The sequence below is a fragment of the Gasterosteus aculeatus genome, chromosome X (assembly GCF_964276395.1).
Source record: "Gasterosteus aculeatus chromosome X, fGasAcu3.hap1.1, whole genome shotgun sequence".
In the NCBI taxonomy this organism is placed as follows: domain Eukaryota; kingdom Metazoa; phylum Chordata; class Actinopteri; order Perciformes; family Gasterosteidae; genus Gasterosteus; species Gasterosteus aculeatus.
The window spans coordinates 7,787,526-7,806,138 of record NC_135698.1 but is presented as its reverse complement, the minus strand read 5'-3'; the positions used below and the strand labels follow the sequence as shown (position 1 = coordinate 7,806,138).

At 41.9% G+C, this 18,613-nt stretch overlaps 1 protein-coding gene across 1 annotated transcript; it reads left to right on the top strand.

The window, feature by feature from the left end:
• The first annotated feature begins 10,280 nt into the window (after positions 1-10,280).
• Positions 10,281-12,374, top strand: LOC120809644 (electron transfer flavoprotein beta subunit lysine methyltransferase). Its single transcript, XM_040163608.2, has 3 exons — positions 10,281-10,763; positions 10,838-10,968; positions 11,114-12,374. Exons 1-3 carry the CDS (start codon positions 10,480-10,482, stop codon positions 11,461-11,463), a joined length of 765 nt encoding a protein of 254 aa, XP_040019542.1. The 5' UTR covers positions 10,281-10,479; the 3' UTR covers positions 11,464-12,374.
• Positions 12,375-18,613: the final 6,239 nt, after the last annotated feature.

Here is an 18,613-nt window from a genome sequence, read left to right as displayed (position 1 = left end):
AAGGAGCAAGAAGATCTGATCAAGTTTCTCGGGGAGAACCGGAGCTTTTATACATCTCCGAAGGTTTGAGGAAGAGGGAAAAGGAAGATCCCCCCCCGCCCACAAAGGGAGATTAGTGGTAAACAGATGTTGTTTTGGAACATCTGTGACCCTCTCTTAATCAATCGTTAAGACCTAGTCAATCATATTTGACAGATAGAAATGGATGGAAGGAGAGAAGAACAGGATACGGTCTGTCCAGGCCCCATCTGGAAACCAGGATGCCATCGTGGACTTGGTCAGGTCACACGAGTTTCCCAAGAAAGGTAACATACGAGTTCTTGAGACACTCACAATATGCAGCTCAACAAATTCTCCCCCGACAAGCAGCACTTCATAGCTCAGCTTTCTTGAGGAATTATACTTTCATTCTTCTTGTTCTGGCTCTGTGCCTCCATAGTTGAATGCACTGATTGTAAGTCGCTTTGGATAAAGAGCGTCAGCCAATTGAAATATGATGAACCGTAAGTGTGATTTGGTTGGTGATTCTCTTACTGTTTCTCTGTCCTCCCGCAGCATCATGCAGTCCGCTCATGCTTTGTCCGGCATGATGAACAATGAGCCAGCGACCACTGGGGGACGAGGAGCACCTCCTGCTAGTCTGGAGAGAAACCTCATGATTGCAGAAGCTTGCTAGATCTACAGAGCTTGATGTAGCAGATTAGAACTGTAATGTTTTTTTACAGAGTATATATTACTTTTCTGACTATGAGGTCAAATAGGAAGCATTAAGACACACTCGACACACACGGCATGTCCAGGCACTCTTTCTCAACAGATTTTCTTCCCGCAATCATGGAATAAATTACTCTGTAACCAATTCTCCAACTCTTTGTCATTCGGTTGCTATGATACCATGTTGTGCTGCCCCTCTTGTCTGAGATGAGAAGTCTTAACAGTTGGTTTGCTCTATTGACGTGGTTAATATGTTCACTGCGAACTGATTATTCAAGGGCAGAATACCATTCTGCATTACTACATTACTAATGTTTACATCAGAGAGGTCAACACATCCTGTTTGACACTTTGCTTCTGTCTCCTGTTATTGAGCGCTTGTACTTGCCATCTGAACTAAGCATATATAAGCTAAAGCTAAAGTAAATACATAGTACGTCTCACAGGAGAAAGGAGCTCAGGTTGAACCTGTTGACGGCACGGGCGTGGATTATTGCGAGCAATTGGAGAGAAGTCGATTTGTACACAAAAAGTATCAAATAGAACATTTACCTCTGGAATGTATGTAATTACTAATGCAGCCGTCCAATTCATAGTATTACATTTATTCATTTGAAAGGCAAAAATAAACATTCCATAGAAATTTAAACATTCCAGTCCCTGTCAAGTGTTTCTTTTGTAATAAAAGTAAATATTAAGTAAGAGCAAGTGTAAGACTCCATCCTATATTTATATGATAAATATATGACGTGTACTGCACTTATTACCTAGACCTAGAAAAACATAGATGTATGCACGGATATGTGCATGCGGGCTCATGCTATTTTAAGTGTTACAGCTGATTGTTTGGGCTTCTTCGGACTCACTTTCCCCCGCTCTCATCAGCGCTGTTTACACAGTCTGCAGCAGAGGTTTTCTAAAAGCAAAGCACCAACATCACAAACTGCCAAGCATTTAAACGGTGGTCCGACAGCGGTAAACACGAGCTGTTGAAAGTAACTCGGCATTTAGCGGCTAAGTAACCCGATTTTTCACACGGTAATTGGTGAGGACTGAAAATGTGGCTCCTACCTGCTAAATGTGCAAATAAGCTGTTGCTGCGGTTTTCTCACATCAACTTCTTAAATGTGGATGTTGTTTGTATTGCCTTTTCCTGCTGTCACGAGGTGGAACAAAAGAAATACTATTGTGTTTCCACTTAATGTACCTAATTACAGGTGACAAAGGCCACATACGTCAGTCATACAGTATATGTATCTATATTGTATAGTTTAATCTTTTAAAGGAGTTTTAGTTTCTCCTTTTAACTGTGTAAAAATCAGTTTTACAAGTATGTGTCCTTGCCATGAACCCGAACCCTATCGTCTATTGAGCAGACAGCTAATGGAGGAGTAATACAACAACTGACTGTGAATTACGGCCTAAGATCATTACTTTTAACGTGTATGAAGTAAAACTATGAAACTATGCAGTAATGAGGACCTCGTATTTGAAACATCCATATGATGAGTGAGCCAAAAACTGGGGCGAGACAGTTCCAGGTACCAGATGAACCCGCATCAGACAGCCTGTGTGTTGAGCTCCTCTTTTTAAAATGTTTTGGTATCTTACGTACGTCGGTGAAGAAGCTTTCAGCACACACGCACACACACACACACACACACACACACTGACTGTGTGACTGTGGTGCAAACTCTTCCCTTGCAAATAAAATAAACTAGGCAAAAGACAACTTTGAAGACTTCATTATTGACCCCGATTAACATAGAAATCTTAACATAACTGTTTGGGCCCAAATAAACTGCTTGATTGGCATCTCCCTCGCTCTCTGTTAGCTATGCAACACTTTCTTTGACCATTAACAGGTTGCGGGGGAAATAAGTGGACGATGTCCTTGTGAGAAATCAAAAGTATCTTAAGCTTAATTTGTGTTTAAGTATTTTTCACAGACAAACAATTCATAAAGAATACACGGGTCATCAAACAGTAAGCTGCAAGTGCAGCCAGCAGTTCATGACACAAGTGTGTGTTTCTTCTACTTGAGCGGAGAAAGAAGGTCCGACAAAGCATCTTGTTGTAAGGAGAAGCTTTGGTGCCCATCAGGGAGTCCCACGTTGTGCAATCAGAAGCACTGGGAAAGGGGGATTTGAAGGATTTCACGCTTCGACCCCAGTGTGATTGTTGACCTTCATGTTTTGACAGATAAAGAGAAGTCAATAGATTGATCGAGGATCCGTGAGTTCCAGCTGTAAAAACGCTGTGTCACCGTGAATCAGTTTTAGGTCGCAGAGTGCCCAAGATAACTGACAGGGAGCAACAATCCCCCCCCCCCCCCCCCCCCCAACGTTTCTTCCCTTTTTTTCCCTCTTGGAAGGGTTTTTTAATTTTTTTTTTTTTTTTCCTGTCCCGATGGTGGGTTTCGGGACAGAGGATGTCTTATGTGTACGGACTGTAAAGCCCTCTGAGGCAAATTTGTAATTTGCGATTTTGGGCTATACACAATAAAATGAATTGAATTGAATTGAACGTTGATCACGAAAGTACAACTTTGGCCGTACAGTTCTTTTTGGTGCATAAAGTTTAACATAACTCTCTGCAAAGCTACTGCACCCAACTTTAACCTGAGCTGAGGTCCCATCAGGCAGGACGAGACGGGGAGGACGACGTTGCAAAGACTGTTGTGGAGTACAAGTCAAAAGTTTGGACACACTTTCTTATTTAACTGACTAAGAAAAGATGTGTCACTTTTTCCTGGTGCTGTAACCAAAAACAAGGACGAGCATTCATATCTCAGGTTATGCCCACAAAGAGAAGACTTCACAAGTCAGTCAATGATTGACTAATGAATGATTTGATGAAATTGCACTTTCTTGTTTCTTGTTCTTCTGGGTTTGTATCCTCATGGTTGAAATGCACTTATCGTAAGTCGCTTTGGACAAAAGCGTCAGCTAAATGACATGTAATGTAATGTAATGAAATGATTTAGATTGTTTTTTATTGATATTTTGTTGTTGTTTTATCTTTCGTTTTATGTTTGTAAGTTTGTAAAATATTTTCTTAGCAAAGAGGTGGAAGCTTCAAATAGGCCCAGTTGGCTTTTTGCTTCTTCCTGCAAAGTGATCTTCATTATTTCTATATTGTTTGTTTATTGCTTATTTTTGTATTGTTTGAATTGTGCAAATAAAAAGATTAAAAACCAAGATACTATGACTTAGCAACAAATACCATATTAGATATTAGGTAAGCCTTATTCCACCACTATAATGAAAAAACAAAGCTCCTGTAGGTCGTTAAACTGAGAAACCTTCTCATAATTATGGCAAAATAGACTTCTACTATACAGGTCACAATTATAAGTTCATTAGTCATAATTATGACATACTAAGTCATTATTTTGAGGAGGATTCTCATCAAAATGACAAAGGATTTTTTCCAGCCACACAGTTCTATGAGAAAAAACACGAAGGGTTCTTGTAGATATAACGGCTGTATTCCGTGCAAAGCATTGTGATGTAAATCCCTTTGTTTCTAATGCATGGGTGAAGAGTCAAAGGTCAGAGCCCTTATAATAAACACGATGGTGCGACCGACCCCTCATCATCTCAGAGGAGCTCACAACTTATTATGAATCCCATATAAAGGCCCATGTGTAATATGTCCTCTCCCGGTCTCCCCGACAGTAAAAAAAAATGCATCATTAAATTAGTACGCAAATGAATGCGGGAGAATTTCCCTCCTGAGTTTCTGATTACATTGTCGACTCTTCCGTACTTCCACTCGCCGCCGTGCTGAGAGTTCTGCTTTGACCTTGAACTACCTGGGAACCCTCCCAGCCGCACTTTGCGTCTATTTTCTCTCTTTCGGCACAATCAGATCAAGCAGCGCGCCGAGCAGCGGCCCGCTATCAGAATGCCCCCCCGTGGGACGTTAAACACGGCCGCCTGCTGGTGATTCAAACCGGTTGACGCAGGGAGTATTTAGAGAGACGACTCCGCTGCACTCCGCCCGCGCGGCCCCCTCCTCCCCATCTTTCTTGTCTCGTTATCTGGTGTAAGTGTTATCCACCAGGGAGCCCTACGCCGCCCCCCCCCCTGCTACATCACATCTCGCAACTGCCTCGGATACACAGGTCTTTTTGTTCGGCTTTGTGGTGACGTTTTTATGTGTGAAACTCTCAGGGGGAGAAGCAGCTTCAGCTCGGCGCAGTGTGCCAAAAACGTTCAAAGAGAGGTGTGTTTTCATATCAAAGGTGGGAACTAAACTCTCTTTCTCTGAAAGCTCTCTCTATATCTTTACCTTGTCACGCTCCACTCTGACCACGTCGGTTTATCTCCATTTTCCTGCAAGCTGTGTGTCGCCCCGGCAGACACACACACACACACACACACACTTGGATCTTCTGACACCATCCTATTACCATCTTTAACAGTCAGCCCATACAAGTTCATAGCATGTGAAAAACTATTTTGAATTATTGTGGATGATAATTTAAAAAAAAAAAAACGTCTGTATGAAGAGCAATTTATTTTTTGGGCAGTTAAAAGAAACCTAAATAAACAGATAACGTGTCGCATCAGTGGTGCTTTCTTTTTCCTTTCGGCCATTGAATAGACAGGGATGTGGACGAGAGAGACCACCGCATGCCGAAGACTGTTGTTTCTGTTTGGAAGCGGCTCATTTGTCAATCAGCACTTGTATAACCTGATTTAATGAGATGTACGTCCTGTGCATTATAATATCTGATGCTGTGATTTTCCCGCGTGGCTCGTCCGGAACGTCCATATGCGGCTGCACTGAGACGAAACTCAAACAAGCACATGGGCCTTCGCATTCTGCACATGAAGCTACACGTGTGTGTGTGAATATATCGATGCTCTTGTGCTGTTCCCATGGTTCCCCTTCTTGAAAAGATAATATTCAGCTTCAGAGGGCTGTTGACAGAACATGGGCATCATTTGCCTCTTTGCATGGCTTCTGTGATGTGGGTGTTTTAATCGAAACTAGGGTGCGTGCTAAAACAATAGCAGATTAATTAAATTTTAAATAGAGATATTTAGTGCAGATTGGGTGCTTATTTCACCCGCTTACACACTGTAAAAGGGTGGAAGTGCTTTGAATATCTACATCTATATTAAAGCTTGAAGTAGGTGTTTGTTTGTGTTCCCACGCGTTGACATTTCAGACCATCAAAGCATAACATTTTCACAATTTCAGTGAATTATTTTGTTTCAAGCAGCAAATGGTAGAAGTCATTTAAAAAAAAGAGGGAACAGATGTAGAGAAAGTCATCAAACATTCAAAGTATTTTTTTTTAATTCTTACTGTGAACCTTTGTCAACATAATTATGAGGAGAGAAAACATTATGCACTGGGAGTTCAATCTCCCCCTCATTCTCTCTTACATGAAAACACAAGTACTCCTGCGTGTTCTTCGGAGGATATTATTGAGCTCACTCTTGCATAAACTTTATTCTTTCGGAGCATAATAATTGGAGTATTTGCATAACTTGGGAAAGGAGTTGTTAGTCATACGGGAAGAGCTAAGAGATAGCATTGTGTCACGTTTTTTGTTGTCAGTTTTCCTTTGTCAGTGAAGCATGTCGTGCTGGTAACACAATCAGTGCTGCGGCGACGCATCTAAATGCAAGTTCCGACTCGAGCAATTTCGCTTGATTATTTAACTGTTCCGCCTTTCATATGTATTCATAATTAAATGATGGAATCAATTCAGTTCAGCTTATTGTTTTGATCTGTATCACTCAAACATTACTGTCTCTAAATAAATGATTTCTGAATTTTCTGCCATGTTTTTCCTGCTGGCACCCCGCTGTGCATATTTGTGAGCTGAGCCAAACGCTTTCAGAGACCAAACAGAGTCGCTCGTCTCCAACCACGTGTGAAAACCATGTTAATGGCTACAGGATGACTTTCAGGGTGCTGTATGTGTTTATGCGGCATTTCTTGGTGCCATCACTATAGATTTGTGAAAGCTGCTGCATAAAGTAACTCATACTGAATCTACTCTGCATTTTTTGCAACATCATGTCATGATCTGAAGCTGAAGCTACACACCGAGGTTATGGGTTGTTTTTCTCAATATTGTGGGATTTTTATAACCACGGTGGGGTCACATTCTGCTTACTGGAAATATATATATTAAAACAAACACAAACTGGTGTATAAATGCATATGCAACTGCTCCGTGTTTGAACATAAATGCTGAAAATAATGGTGAATGAACTGAATAGCTAATTAAATGAATAATATATGAAGATGTCTAGATATTTGGGTGGAGGGCAGCAGGGGGGGGTTGTTTCTTAAATGTCAACCTTGATTCGTTCTATAAGTGTAAATGACTTAAGTTAAAACAACCCCAGACTCGTGTATCTTCTTTAGGTGACATGACACAGAATATTGCTTGTTGGAAGAGAGGATGTGGGCGGACCGGGGTCCCATTTGCTTCTAGACTACCACATCTGTTATAAATGAATTACACGTCTGCTTTCCAAATGCTGCAAACATTTGTAGCTGTTAGAGAGCTCAAAAACAGAGAGACAGGGCTCCGGTTGCTGTGCAATAAGTTATTCGACCTCTCTGCTAACATTTTAGTTTCAGCGTGCATAAAACGGGTTTCCTGTTTTTGGTTATGACATATAATATAATCCTTTTTCCGCGCCCCGGGACTAATCAAGTAATGAACAGTCGTTCATTGTTTATCATTTGGGATTATGTATGCTTGTTTAACATTTTGCTACTGGGATACACCAAAAAAAAGCCTTCTGGAGATGTTTATCTAATATGTTTAAGATAAGATAAGATCTGACGCTAGTATATAAAACAGTCACGATAACCAACTACTAAAATACAGTATAACTTATCTGTTCTTCTCTTTAAAATTCTCAATTCCGAACCTTTTGTTTCACTTTAGCTATAAATACGTTTAAATACCAGTAAGCATTTATATGTGCTGATTTTTACAACAATAGCGCGCCGTCAGTTAAGGGAACCGTGAGTGATATATTATTCAGTGTCGTAGAGCTTTGTCCATGTTATCTGTGAAATTGATATTTCTCCCTGTGTGGATGCAATTAGACTCCTGTGGTCTTAATGAAGCAGATAAATAGTCTTCATGGACAACTAATACTTTACTTTCCTACCCTCTGACTCGGAGGATCTGATAAACCTGACCGCGGCTCGACATCTGTAGAGGCTGGGATTTTAATGGTGGGCTCTTTAATTGGGCTGGAGTCATCCCAGGGATGAATATCTGTTAAGTTAATAAATTCTGCTACCAGTGAGACACGCCACTGGATCTCACTAACCAGAAACAAAGAATGAGTTGTCTTCAAATCAGCTATTGTCTGGTCAGGGCAACCTAACAGGTCAAGGGTCACCGGGGTCCCATCTGCTTCTAGACTACCACATCCGTAATAAATGAATCACACGTCTGCTTGCCAAATGCTGCAAACATTTGTAGCTGTTAGAGAGCTCAACAACAGAGAGACAAGGCTTACCATTGATGTTTTTAACTCTGCGGAATACAAGCTGACAATTTAGTTTTGTGAAAGTAAGAAGTGCCAAGGGATGAAGATAATAAAGCATTTTAATTAGATTATAGAATTTTTTGAGATCAAGACTTTGTTCCAATTGTCTCCCACTCACTTAGGCAGAGACACACACACACACAGTCATACAGGAGCACATAATTATCTTGTTTGAATAGAACATCAGAGATGATAAGAGATGTAAACACTTTATTAAAATAAACATATTACATAAAAAACATCTTAACAAATTATGGAGAGCTTGGTGGGATAAATGGCTGGATAGAAAAGTTACAAAGAACCAATGACCTGCCTGAGAATCTTCAAGAAACTTGGTCCAGGAAACATTGAAACAACAATGTCACGCTACAATTTTTTTCTGAAAATGGTATCTAATTAATTTGATATGTTGTATTGTAATCATGTAGCCTAAATCCTCCTCCATAGCAGCCCGTAAATTGAAGTTATAGTGCTTTCTTTCCTATGAAACTAGTGAATCATAAGTGGCAATATAAAAAGACCCCTGAATTGCAACTTGACAATAACTATAACTTTAAATAATGTTGTGTCTCAGTCAATACAGCTACACCTATACAGGTGCTCTCTGAACTGTAATGGGGAAATGATATGTAACCCTTTTAAATGCTTCATTTGTATAACCAGTTGTTTAATTGCAAGTGCTTCGATGACAAAGGTCCTGACATAAGAACTGACGTCTCCCACTTGGATTAGATGTTTCCAGGGTCATAGCTGTAGAGATTGAACAAAGTGTTTGTTGTGTCTATGACCACATTTGTTTTAGCATGTTGGGAGAGCAAGGACACGGTCAAAGAACTGACGTGTCTCACATGGATAAGATGTTCCCAGTACCCTGGCTGTAGAGACTCAACAAGATGGTCAAAGGTTTCTGTTGACACCACCGATATCTAAACTTAGGTATAAAAACTGCCCCGATGTGTTGGGGGCAGAAGGAGGTTCTTGACAGTCTACTGACCAGGTAGCTGTTGTGACCCTCTTTCCCTTGCAAGGAAATAAACGGAGAAAAGACATACTTGACTCAGAGCCTTTGTTTTTTACTTAACGATTGTCTGTGCAAAGTCTTCCACCACAGGACAGAGACACATTGTGTGACGGGTCAACTGATTGTCACGGTACTTTGTGCGTCATTGTCAGACAATCTCAGGGAACTTATGGGGTCAAATTTATGTACAAAAGTGCAAGACAAAGTGACCTCACGGAAAGATTAACAACACTCTTATTTGTTTTGAAGATCAGCTCAAGATGTTGTACAGCCCTCCCTGTTTTATTATATGTTATTTACAGTTTCGGAGGCGGAGAAAAACCTTTGAGAATCCTTGATGCGTACCCTGTGTGTTTTGTCTCTTAGTTTCAAGCATTATTAATAAATGTACTGAATATGATTTTACACCAGTGTAGAGTAGTATTTTTCCAACACAAACACAGATCAGTGAACATCTGATTTTCTTCAGCTGCAAACTGTGAAGACAATGTCGCAAAGATGGGAGACTGAAATGGGCAATTCCCAAAAGAAATCAAGCTGTTATCTCCACCGGCCCCCCAAAGACAGCCACCATCTGTAAAAACACTTCCTGAGCAAATGTGTGCTGGTTCCAGCCACAGGGGTCAACTCTGGGTCACTGCAACGTCAGGAGAAAACTATCCATCAAGTGTCTTCCATCCCTTCCATCAAAAAAGCAATGCCTTTGGCAGAAAAGATGAGGACATAAGAGGTGCTTTAACTTGTAAAACCTACTTTTAATACAGCCACTTAAATCCATGATCAAAAAAATGTGTTCCATGCAAAGTTTAATTGACAATACATGCACTCTTTATAATTTATTTGACTATTTTCAATTTTGTTATGCTATAAAAAACGGTGTAGGCTACAGTTCGATGCATTCATAAACACAAAAATGCAACGTTTTGTGTAGGAACCGTTCTTTATGCGGAACCTTTATTTTTGTTACGCATTTTCAGGGGGGTGATGGAACGTTTGTCCGGCATTATTTGTCATCCGTGGGGAAAACAAACCTCGGGTGATCCCGTCAGTGTCGTAATGTATAGAGTTAACGCTCCTTACTGGCACGTGATGGTTGGCTGAGAACTATTAACGTTACCAGCAGCCATGCGGCCTCTTTAACGGGCGTTAGCATCACCGCACGTTATCTCAGCAGCTAACCGCTGTTTCACGCGTGCGATCATGTTGACACCTTTAACGACCGGAACTCGTTATATTAAAGCATTCGTCAAAGCGTTTGGCCACACGAGCGCAGCCAGATGCTCCTCAAACAGCTATCGGCCCGATTCTATCCGAAGGTTTATTTCGGAGAACACAGAGATAGTCGGACAGCGGACTTTGACCCCAGAGTTCAAACTTAGGCTGTTCACCCCGAACTGCAGATTCTGGACGGAAAAGCCCGAGCTGTGGCCCTTTGACGATCCGTACTGGGCCATATACTGGCCAGGAGGACAAGCGCTCTCGAGGTGGTAAAGCAATAAACCGTAGTTTTGTGTGACTGAGTGACTGTTGAGTCTCATCCGGGAGCCACTGTGTGCAGGTACCTCCTGGATAACCCCGCAGTGTGTCGGGGTAAGACGGTCCTGGACCTGGGGAGCGGCTGTGGAGCCGCAGCCATCGCGGCAAGACTATGTGGTGCTGCTCATGTAGTTGCCAATGACATTGATCTTGGTATGCATCCATATTTATTTTGGTATCTAATATTACATCAACAATGCATACAGACATTCACTGAATACAGAGAGAGTTTACGTTAAGGCAGTTGTTAAATATGGTGGAATGTTGCCCGTCTAGTAAGTCGGTGCTTGTGTTGCAGTTGCAGCCGTTGCGACCCACATGAACTGCGAGCTGAACCTCCTGGAGCCGCCAGTTTGTCTAACTAACAACATGATTGACTCGCCACCAAAAGGCTTCGACCTGATCCTCCTAGGCGACATGTTTTACGACGAGGTGCTCGCCACCAGCCTTCACGGCTGGCTGGACAACTGCATCAACCGCCACGGGACCAAAGTCCTGATCGGAGATCCTGGAAGAGCCCAGTTCGAGGAACACCGCATTCGAAGACTCCTGCGGCAGCTGGCTCAGTTTGAGCTGCCCGAGTGCGTCAGAGAGGAGAACTATGGTCTGACCTGCAGCAGTGTTTGGTGCTATTGTCCTGAACTCTGAGGACAGCAGAGGATCCTCACTGCTTCCTTGTTTGGATGTGAAAAACAAAGACTGTGTGAGATGTTATGTGATTACTTGTATTGTGTGTGTGTGTGTGATTTAAATTATCATCTAGTATCACTGGTTATCTTACAGTCTCTCTCCTTATTCTTAGACCCCCCCCCCCCCCCCCCCAGCCTGGTACCTACTGATCCAAAGACCCCACTTCCCAGAATCCTCAGCGTAATATTTGGTGAAACATGTCAAAGACAATGGCAGAAAGTCAGTCTGATCTTTTTGCTGCTTCTTTGCACTTCTTTGTTGACCTGAACCTTTTCTAAAATTACACTGCAGACGGGCTGAATTCCTGAGGGACAGTTTGGAAAAGCGGGTATCCGAGAAGCGGATTTTCAGACCCTTTGAGAGAAACACGCCCAGCCGACCCGTGTAACACGATGACACATCATTTATGCCACTGAAATCTACTTACAAAGTATTTTAAGGTGCTTTACAGGGCCATTGGCCATAAACAACGCCACTGACCATTATAAAGCAATTCAATAATGAATTAAAAATAATTGTTAGCCCTTGAGATCAGAGACGATTAAACATATATAATTGGCTGTAGGCTAAATTTAATATTTCATGGTTCAAAGAACTTGCATATAAAAGCCACGTTGCCATTCTTAGCACCATCATACAATTTAGAAGATAAATCCCTGTTGCATTAAGAGGTAAGAAAATATTGTGATACCTTAACTGTGTTGTTTTCAACTAGTACAAAAAAACGTAGTGCATTATAGTCTTAATTTGCTCCATACTGCGTACACTGGTATAACTTGAGCTGAAGACAGCTATTTCTATGATTTTTTTTTTTTTTTTTTTTTTTTACGTACTTATGTATTCATTTTCAATACACACCCATGACTCTCTTTTGTACTTGAGCGTCTCCATAGTTGTTGTGTTGTGTTGCGAGGAGGATGAGGTGAGGGGTCGGGGGGGGTCAACTGCTGCTAAAGTCCAGTCTGTGCTTCGGTATTCAACCTTTGATGCTTTTGATACGTAATGAACATACAAAGCTCCGTCTAACTAAGACAGAAACCATTCAAGTCACACAGGTTGCAGATTACATTTTTTTCTTTTCTTTGACTTTTTCGCCATGTGCTATTTTCTGTTCATCTTTGTGATGTCTTTATTTCAGGCTAATTGAGGAATTGTCAGATCTTTCTACAGCACATTGTCGCGACGAGCTATAGTAGTTTGAGTGTGCAAGACAACTTCCTTAAGAGTAGGGCTTACAGCTACAAGGGCGAGTCGTATTATGCCTATTTCTTAAGTCGTGCGTTTTATGTTTTCGCCAGCAGCGGAACTACTTTATAGTCACTGTGTATCTCATCGTTATTAGCGAGTAAGTTCTAATATCGATTATATTCCTTAAGGTTGTGGAGATGACTCGTATTTGTTCGGTACACACAGTATTGCTCATCTTCCCCCCAATATCTAACGCGGATGATGGTGAAGTAGGTTGTTAAGACGATACATTCGTGATACGTGATGAGTTAAGGAACCTTTTGATTAAGTTCTCACCCGGGACCTACGTATATGTTTGACCTGTAACCCCTCCGTCGAGTGAGCTCGTCCTTACATATCGATTAGGTCCCTAATGCCCTTGGGGGATGACTGGTACCTCTATGTATCAAGATAAGGGCACTCACCGGTGTCTGCAGGTTTCGAAGCTGTGTTCTTGTCATTCAGCCCCTTGGAGGAGGCCCCTCAGTGGAAAGGAATCCCCCGGAAACAAATGGTCTTTTGTTCCCCAAAAAGGAGAATTTTTATTTATATAAAAAGGTGAAAAGGTTTACAAAAACTGAAAAGAAAACAATAAAAGCCGTTATATTTTTAAAACCCTAAAGGTAAAAAAAGCAGTGCATCAATGGTTAATGAGCTAGATTCCCCGTCTTCGTGTGTGAGCAAGAAGCAAGAACTAAGCGCCCTTTTTGTGTTAAAACATGTTGGCTTATATACTTTTTTAGCAGAAGCAATGTGCGTCACCAGGGTTTATTTTGCGTCGATCGCAGTTTCGGTTCGGAAACTCGATCAAAGCAGGTTCGTGCATTATTTGCGCTACTAAGCGCTTTTTTCAGATAAATGTCTGGATGGACAGACGATGTGCAGTGTGCTGCATTGATAAACAGCATGATTCTCATGCAAAGAACTGAACCTTTGCTTTCATTCTTAAGTGAGCGAGTGCAGCGGAATATGGACTGCAGCCCATCAACATGAGATGCACAACAGTTTTAGCAAAGACAATGAGAGTATAACAAATGTGTATAAAGAAAAATGTGTCTGTGGGCATGTTGCTAAAGCTCAACAACAGGGAACACAATGACATACAGTAATGCACAATGCACAATACAAAAGTACTCGTTGAATGGACACATATTAGGACTCAATCATTTTTTTCATTACAATTTAGAGCAGAGTTTGGGTAACCTTTATCATCTATCTACATAGGATATTTCATGCCCTTTTTAAGTTACTGTTCTTATGCAGAAGGAAGTATTACAATCTGCGCCCCAGCTGTGTGTGTTACACACTAGTTCCTTTGTCGGTGTATATGTTCTATGTAGCTTTGCATCAGCAAATGAGAAAATACAACAGCATGCTGTATGGTAGTCCTACATGATACACAAGACTGTCTAACTTTGGACAGTATAAGAAATGTTATGGTAAAATGATCAAATGTCAGAAATGCCAGGTACTCATGAAAGACACGACTGCACAGCAGCAACAAAGGCTCAGCAGCTTCCCTCTATGGTCCAAAGAATAGTAGAGTCCATCTGCTGCCAGACTGAGTGCTGTATTCAGCCTCTGCAGGTACTCTGAACACACCACATTGAACACTGAGCTTTTATACACCCGGGTACAACTTCCTTTGCATTATCATTTTCAGGAGATGCTAAATTTGATCTACGTGGAAGATAATGTGTTTTGATGAAAATAACTGCAGTTAAGATGCAATTAAATAATACCATGTTTTTTAGTTACTTTTGAATTATGTTAACTAAAAACGTGTTATTATACATATTGCAAACATCTCACAAAACCTTTAGCGAAGATATTCGAATTTAGAAGTGAAGACATACAAACAACATTGAAAAATGTATAATTTCTGTGTAACTCATAGCTGAGCCGTTGTAGTACATCATTGGTGCAATCCTTCTGTGGAGCATTACATATGTGCCGTGATCAACATATAGAAGGTTTTCACATATCAGCTCAAAGACAGAGGGATCAGGGGGGGAGGAGGAGGTGGGAACTAACTAATTAACTACAGCAAAATCGAAAGACACAGCGGGCCAAAACTGGCATCCAGATGAGGTGATGTCACTGAATCATTGCAGAATGTTTTTGCATCTTAGAGTTGACAAAATTCCCACACCTGTTCAGAGCAGAGAAACACCGTTTATTACTATCTGGTGAACAAAGTGGAGAGTTTAGCAGCTAAAGAGACAGACATTTCCCCCAGAAGCTGCTGTGGAAAATAAAAAGAGAACAAAAAGCAGACTGAATATGGGACAAAGCATCCGGTTGACTGGAACAGGACACTAGTTGACACTTAGTGCGTGTGTTGCTTTTTGGGTCACGTGTATATTAACTGGCAACCGTTTGACTTTCATATCTATCAATTTTTTTCTTTACAGCTGACTAAGTCTGACTATTTACTAACTTACTAACGTTAATAGTCAGACTTTGGCCCAAAAACCCCTGTAATGCCGTTTTCTGATTGATCATACATTCGTGTTGGTGACGTAATTAATAACAGAATTAAGTGACGATACATGCAAAAAAAACATAACACCAGGGGATGAACACGGCAAGACTCCCAATTAAATAATCAGAAAATATTAAGCAGTATGTTACTGTTCAGTGTTCACAACAAAGCAATAACCAACATGTACCCATCTTACTCGTGTCCCTAAATCATAGGAAAATGATACAATCCATTTCCCTCCAGTAATACATTCAATCACAATACATGAAAGTAACTGTTTATCTCTAGCATTCTAAACAAGAAATAAAATACATGAAACGTGATTGACAAAATGTCCTAAACCAGAGGTCTTCAATAGGGGGTCCGCGACCCCCGAGGGGTCCGCAAAGGTACTGCAGGGGGGGCCGCGAAATTTTTGGTTGATAAGACAATTTTTTTCCCCCACAAATGTAAATGTCTTCAGAATCAGAATTTTATTTATGGTCTTTAAATACACATTAACATGAATCTAACATATTGACGCGAATTGATAAATTGATGGAGAAGACGTTATCGGTCAGTGCGCAACACACACATTCAGCTTCCCTCAGCAGCTCTCAAGCTGGACACCGGTTCACTCACAGCTCCTTTCATGCGAATACGACAGCGCAGGCACCAGCCAATCAGATCGCCTTTATGCTCACGTCTAAAGAGCGTGAAGCTTAAAAATAAAAGATGGCGGACCAAACTCCGTAGAATAGGGGGTCCCTGCTCCACCTCGCCATCAGTTTGGGGGACCTTAGCTAAACGTTGAAGACCTCTGTGTCAGGGGTGTGGGTGGAAGGCAGGACTCAAATGCAGACTTCTCCAAAACAAAAGACTTTAATAGTTACTAGATCCAAAATCCAAAAGGGGCAAAAACACACAGGCATGAACCTACGGCTATCCACAACAAGAGAGAAGAACATGCGTGGCAAAAGACAATGACGCGACAAGTGACACAAGAGACACACGGCTTAAATACACAAGGGAGGTGCAGGTGATTGGACACAGGTGGAAACTATTAGACGATCACAGGGGATGACGGGACAAGGCAGGAAGTGAAGTTACCCGGGGACACGAGTGGCAGAAAACTACAAAATACAACAGGAAGTGAACCACACCGTGACACTCTGTCCTAAACGCTCTGCAGCTGCGTACTGCAATGAAGTTGTTTGAAAACTGATCAAAAAACATGCATTTGTGTGGGAGAGGTTACGTACGATTTCACATACAGGAAACTAAAATACTGTGGGGGGTCTGGGGATTTTCCGGTCACAATATGTCTGGTCATCCTTGTTGGTTCTGGCTTGTGTAATGTTGTGACCCCTCTCTCACACACCCGTCGTAAAACACTTTATGATAACAGTTGTATGACCGGTCATCCTTCCTACAACGGTTTTGGCCCTTTGCAATAAAAAGTCACATACACACACACATCAGCACTTATGTGCCTGGTCATCCTGTCTCTAGACCGTGTTATTGTTTTATTACTTAACATAATGCGAGGTTGTGACCCCTCTCTCTCTCTCTCACACACACACACACACACAGACGCACATAAATAAAAAACGTGGACAAAATGACGGCATGTGCAACCCCCCACACACGCATGCGCATTCATGTGCACGCGCCTTCCCTCCCACACCCCGGAATGCACAATATTATTGTAGCCGAGTAGTTCTGGTGCACCTATACTTTGTGTCAATAACAAAAGAACAACCCGGAGCTCCAGTTCTGCACCAAACCGGCCGCAACTTTATTTGTTTTCTTTTTCACCACACCCCCCAGTTGAACACCACCTCAACTTCCTCTCCTTCCATCTCCCCCTTCACAGCAAAAGCCCCCCACACCGGAACACCTGTGCAACAATAGCTTACATTATCACTACTAATGACTCTCTCTGCAGATTATTTTGCTGATCCAAACCACGCGGTGATTGAAGAACAGGGTGAATCATGGTGGCGGAGAACAGCCCCCGAGGGAGGTTGAACCCCCTAAGCTCTGCCTTCTTTCAGATGCTGTCACGCACCAACCGCCAAGACAAATTCCTTGTATGTTTGACATATTTTGCCAATAAATGTTTCCTGATTCCTGATTCCTGATATTGGAGGCCCACTTCAGGTCCCGGGAGACCTGCAGGTATCCACAGCAGACACGTCGTTATCGGGTATGGTGAGGTGGGGGGCAGTGTTGAAGTGCTCTGTTATCTCCACAGTTTTCAGCTTCTTCAGCTACGGGCTGTTTTGAAAACACCAGAGGACCAGCTGGTCCACCGCGTGGACTCAACAGCGTCCCTGATGAGGCCAGCGACCAGGCGATGAACGGGGCACTTGATTCAACACAGTGGTTCAACTGATTCCAGAGCTGAAATTGCAAGCGTTTGGGCACAAGACACTAAAAAGACACAAGGGGAACAGATTGCCAGATTGCCACAACAACATTCCTGACCTCTGACCTTTTCCCCTGTATGGCTTATGTCAACATAGCCCCAGTATCAAAAGGCTCAGGGGTGTCGTAACGGATCGGCCGCCTATCTCTACCTTAAGGTTTATTCATGTCTGTCAGTGTGTTTACATGATGGTATAATTGGAATCTTTGCTTAGTCGGACTAAGCTATCTTTCGGGGCAAGTGCTATTATCCCAATATACATGGCAGTTAATAAATCGAATCATTGGCCGAAAGCATGTCATATTCGATACAATAGGTGGCGCTGTTTTCATTACAAATAGTTGTGATACAGCCATTTCCGTTTGACCGCTTCACCACTACCAACAACAACCACCAACAACAACATCAACATTACGAGAAAGATGGCGAACGGAGAGCAAGGTGAAGCTACATCCCTCTGCTATTTGTGCATGATGTTAATAGGAGTACAGCGAATGCGAATGGCGCTATTGGCTGATTTGATAACGGAGAGAAGACGCCGTCGGGATCTCAAGCATGCGCAAAGACGCGAAGTCCAGTTCCTTATCCGATTCACCGCTACATGCCGCAATAGTCGAACTATTGGTTGGGGGGAAATTAATTCATCCCATTCCCAGTAAATTCTCTCAGGAAGACATTTTGAGCCCTTTATGAAGCCTTTCTGTAAGTCAACATTGGCGTCAACCCTCATAATCAAATCAACAGTTTACTACATTAAAGGTTTTTATGCTCATTAGACCCCAACGTTGAGTCTATTGTTCCTCTTTCTCTCCGTACTAAACCTGTTACCTCCCTTTTCCTTGTAACACACTGTAGATCATCATCATAATCTGTGCCTGTGTTGGAAAACACAGGTTCAGTGTCCCCTCTCGATGTCCCTATGATGAGATTGATTATCTTTTTAAACTCCCTCTGAGAAATAACAATGTCTTTAAGACAGATTTATT

Bases quoted from the DNA above. Each gene is read 5' to 3' on its own strand.
- LOC120809644 (XM_040163608.2), top strand. From the start codon at position 10,480: ATGTTGACACCTTTAACGACCGGAACTCGTTATATTAAAGCATTCGTC. The intron at 10,764-10,837 runs GTGGTAAAGCAA...CACTGTGTGCAG, and splicing joins GGAGGACAAGCGCTCTCGAG to GTACCTCCTGGATAACCCCG. The intron at 10,969-11,113 runs GTATGCATCCAT...CTTGTGTTGCAG, and splicing joins TGCCAATGACATTGATCTTG to TTGCAGCCGTTGCGACCCAC.